The sequence below is a fragment of the Sphaeramia orbicularis genome, chromosome 9, assembly GCF_902148855.1.
Source record: "Sphaeramia orbicularis chromosome 9, fSphaOr1.1, whole genome shotgun sequence".
Lineage (NCBI taxonomy): Eukaryota > Metazoa > Chordata > Actinopteri > Kurtiformes > Apogonidae > Sphaeramia > Sphaeramia orbicularis.
In genome coordinates, this window is record NC_043965.1 from 7,040,912 (window position 1) to 7,049,677 (window position 8,766).

Here is an 8,766-nt window from a genome sequence, read left to right on the forward strand (position 1 = left end):
TGTTGTGTCCTTGGGCAAGACACTTCACCCTCCTTGCCTGCAGTGCCACTCACACTGGTGTATGAATATGTATGAATGTTTGGTGGTGGTGGGAGGGGCCGTAGGCGCGAATTGGCAGCCACGCTTCCGTCAATCTGCCCCAGGGTAACTGTGGATACAGGTGTAGTTTACCACCACCAGAGGGAGAATGTGAGAGCGAATGAATAATGTGTGCGCTTTGAGTATGCATTCATAGAAAAGCACTATATAAATCTAATCCATTACACTGGTCAACAACAAATTTATTGTTTAAGTTTTTTGAGCTGGTTTAGGATCATTTTGGTGTGCTGAATCCAAAAATCACATTGATTTTGCTCAATCAGGTCAACTTTCTGAACTATGCTACATATTGGCTTTTTAACATTTTTGCTTACATTTATGGGCATTTTCACATCATATGATACAAAATTCTTTCATATTTCTTGCAATAAACGAGTTCTGAAGATTTTACTTTTGCCAATTTATGATTAATGTTTTTTTTAATATTATAGGTGAATGAAATGGCTTCGACTAGAAGATCTTGCAAAAATAAGCCTGACGTATTCTGCTGCATCTGCGGTGAATACACCATTGTACCTAACAGGAATCAAGTCACAAGCTTCATAAAGTGTGCTTACCAATCTTATTTTAGTATTAATTATTATACTTTGTGAGAAGATCAAATTTTTCAAAATCAAATTAGCAAAAAAATCTGACCTGATTGAGAAAAACAGATGTCATTTTTGGATTTAGCTGTGCAAAACGGTCCTAATTCAGTTGAAAAAACCTAGACAACTTGCAAAAAACATTTTTTTGTAACCCAGTGTTGTTATTATTATTAAAAAGTTATGGACGGATTTGGATGAAAATTTCAGGAAATGTTGATACTCGCACAAGGAACAAATGATTAAATTTTGGTGATCGGGGGGGGCCACGGGGGCCCACTAGTCTGGGCTCTCTGAGTGCTTTTCTTGACTCTACCTGAAGATAAACACGAGCTTTAACAGATACTTACTTGTGACGGAACACCACACATCATCTCCCAGGTGCCATACTGGCCTTTAGCTTGGCGGTAGAGTCGGACTGCGTCTGTGAACGCCGGTGTTTGGACTTTATTCTCCTCCGACAAACCTGGAATGAGAATATGATAGCATTAGCCATTAGCCAGGGGAAGCCATCCTGCGAAAAACAAGGCATAATGTCAATAAGAAAGCACTTTATTCTGTGCATGAGTTTTACCGTATTTGAATTACACCAGATTTACAAAATCTGTTACGCCAGGTTTTGGTCCCAAGGAGACGCTAAAGTTCCCAATGTACAGGAGGTCCTCGGGTTACGCGGTACTTGACCTACGCTGTTTCGACTTTACGACGCCTGAGTCTCATCCGCTGTTTTGTCTCCAGCCCCATAGTGTAGAGTGTCTGTGTTTGTGCTCCGTAATTTTCTCGGTATCCTCGCCTTTTTCACATCATGGCCCCAAAAAAGAAAGCAGGATCTTCTAGCGATGCTGGTCCAGCCAAGAGGAAAGCCATTACGATGGAAACGAAGCTGGGTATCATCAAAAGGTCGGAGAAAGGCGAGACACCAACGAACATCGGTCGACCGTGGCAACCATTATTAAGGACGGGGGTATTAAAGGGTTAATTCCGACTTACGCGGAAATTCGGGCTACGTTGCCAGCGTAGGAACGGAACTCGTTCGTAACCCGAGGACCTCCTGTAGCCTTTATTCATAATCTGCTCCTAATTTATTAATGCATTTCACATTTGCCAACAATATAACCATTGTTTGGTTTGGGTTTTATTGGATTTATGAATAAGTTGTAAACAAATAAACAGGAATAAGTTGCATTTTAGTCAAAAAACATACAGTAACCCAATACCCTGACATTTTAACGATTATAAATGGCTCTTTCTATTATATTTATGAGTGTTTCTACCTGTGGAGCAGCTTGTTAACTTTCTACTAAATGTTTGTCAGATCATTTATTTGCACATTATTGTATTTTTATGCCTCAACAAATTACCCCTAGTGGGATTAATAAAATAAAATAACACCACCTCATTACCTCTGCTGACATGTTTTTGGTCCTTGCTACTAGAATTCAACTAATTTCTACCAGATTTCCAAGATTTAAATGCAATGTAATGTTGGAGACTCACCTTTTACAGCCTGAATACACTATGCTGTTCTTCAATGCACAAATATAAGCACGAGTTCAGGTTTTAAGGATGAAAGAATGAGCAGATTTGCACTTTTAATGCATTTGAAAAGCCTTGCAATAATAAGCCTCTATAGCAGCGCTCTCAAACTCATTTTCTTTCAGGGGCCACGTTCAGCCCGATTCGATCTCCAGTGGGCCGGACCAGTAAAATAATAACAGAATAACCTATAAATAATGACAACTCCAAATTTTTGTCTTTGTTTTAGTGCAAAAAACCCAATTAAACTATGAAAATACTTACTTTTATAACCTATCCAAACAAAAAAAGATGTGAATAACCTGAAAAAAACTTAAGAAAAACAAGTGCAATTTTAACAATATTCTGCCTCGACTTATCATTTAAACATGTGCATTATCGATCAGATCTACAAAGACACTAAATATTTAGTAACAGGCAGAAAACTGTTAAAATTGTGCTTAATTTTCTTTAGAAATTTCAGGTTGTTCATATTTGTTCAGGTTATTCACATTTTAATGTTACAGGATAGTTTGTAAATGTAAATATTTTCATGATGTAATGTTATTGTTTGCACTAAAACAAAGGAAAAAAATGAAGTTGTTAATTCTAGATTTCTTTTGGCTTAATTCAAGATTTTTTACTCAATTGAAGATTTTTTTTTTGGCTTAATTGAAGATTTTTTTTTGCTTAACTGAAGATTTTTTTTTTGGCTTAATTGAAGATTTTTCTTTTTTTTTTACTTAATTGAAGTTTTTTTGGCTTAATTCAAGATTTTTTTTACTTAATAGAAGATTTTTTTGGCTTAATCCAAGATTTTTTTTTACTTAACTGAAGATTTTTTTAAAAATATTTTTTGGCTTAATTCAAGATATTTTGCTATTTTGAGATTTTTTTTTTTATCTTAATTGAAGATTTTTTTTTTTTTTTTACTTAATTGAAGATTTTTTTTTTTTTTGCTTGATTCAAGATTTTTTCCTCAATTCAAGCTAAATTTTTTTTGCTTAATTCAATTCAAGACTGGAATTTTTTCACTTGGCAAGAACATCCCAGGGGCCGAACCGGACCCTTCGGCAGGCTGCATTTGGCCCCTGGGCCACATGTTTGACCTCCCTGCTGTAAATCATATTGGTCTGTATATGGAACCTGAACTAAAATGAGTTCCACAGCCTTGACTGTGGAATTTTTGCACTTTGTAAATTCATCCCACAGGCTGAATTGGAACCTTCGGCGGGCCGTATTTGGCCCCCGGGCCGCATGTTTGGGACCCCTGCTCTATAGTTTCTTGATGACATCCCTGAGCTGGCTGTGTGACAGTGAGTTTTAAGTGAGATGAATGTTAAATCTTTAGATAATTTCATAATTTTCAGCCATTATAAATATCTCCAACCACATAAACCAGGCATGTGAATGTGTGTCGCTGCAGCACTTGTCAACACTGGAGTCCGACGGTGCATGAGAAACAGGAGACCCAAGACTCGGAGTTAAACTTTGGCGCATTCCTGAAGTTGTCACGCATCCAAAGAAAATGAAAAATCGGCTGAAAAACCAGAAAAGTATGTGATAGCACCGTGAAAAGAAACGGTGCCGGATCTGAAACACTCTTCAGCTTCATCAGGATAATGTGTGAGAACTCCCATCTGCGACAAAGCCAGGAAGTGTGTTTATGTGTGTGGTGGTGGGGGTTGATGGGGGGTGGGGTATGGGGTTGGTCTGGAAGGGGTGGGGTGGGGGTGGGAGGGGGTAGTTTGACCAAAAGACAGGAAGTCCCAAGAGTCTCAGAGTGGGGCTGATTATTATGACTTTGCTGGAATGAGGGGATTTCAAGCAAACCCAAAGCTGGGATTTACAGTTTTTTCTTCCTCAGAACTCCCAAAATGACTCCTCATTACACACCATCACAAGGGAATGGATCACACACTTTGTCTACTTTACTTTACACAACTGTCACACACCGCACAAAAAAGGTTTAACACAATGATCCAGACACGATAAAGGTACGAGTGTCACACATTACAATGAAGATATTAACAGTCAATGTTGTCGAACTGGTTTTAATTCAGGTTCCACATACAGACCAATATGATCTATAGTAAAATAATATCATAATAACCTAGAAATAATAAATAATTTTGTTATTGGTTTAATGTGAAAAAATATTATATTATCCAATCCAATCCAGCTTTATTTGTAAAGCACTTTAAAAACAACCACAGTGGACCAAAGTGCTGTTCAGAAAAATAAATTAAAAAAAAAAAAACCCAAAATAACAGAGTAAAATACAAGATTAGATTAAAAGACATAGAACTGTAAAAATAAAATTAAAACATTTAAAACCAAATAAATAAATAAAATACAGAAGAATATTATGAGAAGAATATGATATGATAAGAATATTATGCCTGTAAATAATGTAAATAATGACAACGCCAAATTTTAGTGCAAAAAACATTAAATTATGAAAGTATTTACATTTTCAAATTATCCTTTACAATAAAATGTCAATAACCTGAACATATATGAATAACAGAGGCAGCAACATTAATTATATTCCACAAATTGCATTATGTAGAGTGTCCATTAGTACTTTATTATAACCATGTCATTAAACTGAGCCATCGTCACCTATTATATGTATTTTAATGAACATATTTGTTGGTTATTATGTGTAATATCTCGTATTCTTACAGCCGAGTCATACAATTGCATTTATATCTTTAAAAAAACACCTTTTGAAAATTAGTATTACTCTGAAAAAGTAGCCAAACAACCCAGAAAACCCATATCGATCCAATTCCACATAAAAAGTGATAAGTCTGGTCATGTCACATTAATCACTAACAAAACTCTGTAAAAATGTTATTAAACCCTAAAAGAACTATCATTATACCAGGCCGCCTGGAATTCTTTATGTTTTTGTTCAGAAAATGTGTTTTTTGCTAATTTTTTTGCAACTTTTTCAATATATTGCCATTAATTATCATTATTACACTGCAAAAATCCAAATCTTACCAAGTGTATTTTTCTCATTTCTTGTCCAAATATCTCATCACACTTGAAATAAGACATAATCACCTAAAGAGTAACTCTTCACTGAGATATAAGAACTGATTTTTAGACAATAGATCTGGAAAATCTTATTTCAAGAAATCTTACCAAGATAATTTTCACTCGTTCCATTGGCAGATTTTTTCTTTTTTTTGCTTGAATTGAGTAAAAAAATCTTGAATTCAGCAAAATACAAAATCTGCCAGTGTAACAAGTGAAAATTATCTTGGTAAAATTTTGATTTTTGCATTGTATATGTTATAAATGTTTAAAATGTTGTGTTATACCAAAAAAAAAAAAAAAAAGACTTGATTTTTTTTAGCATTTATTATGAAAAACAACTTTTGCTGAAATTATAGAAATAAACTTTCAACTATTTCCCATGTGCTCAAACACTTTATACAATTATTTACACGAATTCACTGCAAAAACCTCACTAATTCACTGATAAAATTATAAAAATATTCCATCTTTCTCTCACCGACTGCACTCTGCTGCTCTCTGCTCCGCCCACTTCCACCCCTCCCCCTCAGCCAATGCAGACCTCTACAATAATGTGTTATAGACCAATAGAAAGAACTGAATTTTGTCAATAGAAGAATCCGTTAATGAGTTACGGTGATTTGAATGACTGTATGTAAAATTGTGTCACCGGTGACACCATCGTCCAAAAAGGGTTAAAGCAAAGTCCTTTTTATTTTATAAAAGACCCAGGAATATACTAAAGCTCTTATTATACATTATATATGATGTAGTTAAACAACAGCAGGATCATGTTGTCTTACTTTACCTTGGTCTAAAATGTTCCCTATCCCAAATTTAAGGATTAACGCTTTAAAGAGTAAGTGACTAGTTTTGGTAATTTCTGGACACATTACAAGACCGTGACAGATGCAGCTAAAGTCAGTCAACAATCTCAGGTTAAATGTGGTCTACAGGGGTCTGGATCAGCACTTATGTCAGTCTAATGTTCTAAAATATGTGTGCCTTCCACCTTACATGTGTTTTTCTTGTATTTTTTTTTATATTTGCTTCTTGGATTCTTATTTTTCTCACCTCTTATGGGTAAGGAACCAAATATGGTAACTTCATTGACTTTGATTTACTACATAAAAATAAAACGTCAAAAACTGCACCAACTAATAAAGTTGTTGTGTCGTCCAGTAAAACACTAAGGTTGAAATGTTGAATTTCATAGGATTTGTATGAGTGAACTTGTATTTTATTCTATTATTTAGGTTTTAATTATTCTTCTGTATTTTTTTTTATTTTTTTTTTACAGTTCTATCTCTTTTAATCTATTCTTGTATTTTACTCTGTGATTTAGTTTTCTATTTATTCTTCTGTACAGCACTTTGGCTGACTGTGGTTGTTCTAAAGTGCTTTACAAATAAAGTTGGATTGGATCCGCACTTATGTTGGTCTAATGTTCTAAAATATGTGTTCCTTCCACCTTATATGTGTTTTTCTTGTATTTTTTTATATTTACTTCTTGGATTCTTATTTTTCTTGCCACTTATGGGTAAGGAACCAAATATGGTAACTTCACTGACCTTGATCTTCTACATAAAAATAAAACCTCGTCAAAAATTGCACCAACTAATAAAGTTATGTCCTCTAATAACACACTAAGGCTGAAATGTTGAATTTCAGAGTATTTCTATGAGTGAACTTATTTTTTATTCTTTTATTTAGGTTTTATTTATTCTTCTGCATTTTTGTTTTTACAGTTCTATGTCTTTTAATCTATTCTTGTATTTTACTCTGTCATTTAGTTTTTTATTTATTCTTCTGTACAGTTCTTTGGTCCTCTGTGGTTGTTCTAAAGTGCTTTACAAATCCAGTTGGACTGGATAAAGGGTTAATGCATTAACGGCAGAGCAGAACTACATCCTGGAAAAGTGGTTTATTTGTTTATTCACAGACTCGGGGGACGAGTGGTGTGTTCGGTGCCTTGGCCATGCATCACATGGACAGAAGGCAGCGTTTAGTGAATGACCCGCTGACCCGCGGTGCGATGCGTTCACTGACACCTCGTTTAACAGAGCTGTGATGCAGCGGTGAATGCAGCGCTCTGAGAACATATGGACCTGTTCGGGGTACGTCATGCAGCTGGCCTGTGTTACAGCTCAGGCATGGTAACTATTGGAGCCATTTCCTCACATACACCCCCCCCCCCCCTCGAAAAAAACCCCAAAACCTCACACCAGGTTCCGATCAATGCGTGCACCGCTGAAACAGAGCTGAAAGTGAAAATCTACAAACCCTCAAGTTGGGATTGGTTTGAATCAGAAAAGTGTTCAGCTTTCACTAGTCGCTTTTCCACTGACCCTCATATTGCGCAAATATAAGTTGTGCATAAAAATTTACCTAATGGAAAAATGACAACTTCTCCAAAACTCTCACTTTTCAATTAAGAGTTTTTGCGCTGGCAAGAAGTGGTTTTTCGGGCGTAACGCTAATGGTATATCACGCAAAACTGCAATGGAAAGACCTTTTTCTGCAACTAGAGTCACATGATTAAAAAAAAAACAAAACAAAAACGGATGTTGACGGACGTTACAACAAGCGAAGAAGAGTTTTAAAAGAAACATGGTGCGGTTTGTGTGGACACATCAGGAAACCCAATCTTTTTTAAATTTAGTACGAGATAGAGGGGTAATATATAATAACTAGAAAATCACTCAGAGCGCAGGCCTCCGCCAAGGCAGATCAGTCCACCCCCCCACACCCCACACCCCCGATCACCACCAAAATTTAATCATTTGTTCCTTGTGGCAGTATCAACATTTCCTGAAAATTTCATGAAAATCCATCTTACTAACAGACAGACAAACCCCGATGAAAACATGACCTCCACTGTTACACTTGGCGGAGGAAATAATGAAAATATGTGTAAATCAACACCATATTTACATTCATCGCCATGTTTATGGAATTAGTTTTTGTGTAATCTCGCGATAATAAACAAATCATCGCATTTGTGATTTAATGGAAAAACCGACATTACGCACTTGTGTTTTTTCGACATTTAGTAAATATCGGTAAAGTTTTGCACATACTGTACGTCCAATGGAAAAGCAACTTTTACAACAAAAAAGTTGAGGTTTAAGGTTTTCTGACTGAGTTTAATCGAACTGAAGATAAACACAACCAGAAATGAAGGATTTTAATGAAATAAATGTTGTGTTAACTGTTCTTCCCCTCATGGCATTAAAGAGGAAAAGCATCTGTTTGACTTCGAGTTCTGATGTTCTTCCTAAAATTAGAAAAAATGAAGTATTTCACCAGAGGATGAATTAGAAAGTTCCATAAATTATGGGACCCCTTAATTTTGTTTTGATTGGCTCAACACCCTTCTATAGCGTCATATACCCTGTAAGCTAGAAACAACGCGTTAAAAGTGTCCCTTATTTATTTTCCCACATCATTATTTATATTCTACTGGATGCTCATAAGTTTACATACCCTCGCAGAATTTGTGATTCTTTGGCCATTTTTCAGAGAATATGAATGATAA

At 35.5% G+C, this 8,766-nt stretch overlaps 1 protein-coding gene across 1 annotated transcript in view; it reads right to left on the minus strand.

The window, feature by feature from the left end:
* niban2b (niban apoptosis regulator 2b) overlaps positions 1 to 8,766 on the minus strand; it is a 97,703-nt gene that overhangs the window by 31,057 nt on the left and 57,880 nt on the right. Inside the window, exon 6 of the mRNA XM_030144444.1 lies at positions 1,034 to 1,149. Within this exon, the coding sequence (XP_030000304.1) occupies positions 1,034 to 1,149 (116 nt within the window). The remainder of the gene's footprint in view (positions 1 to 1,033; positions 1,150 to 8,766) is intronic.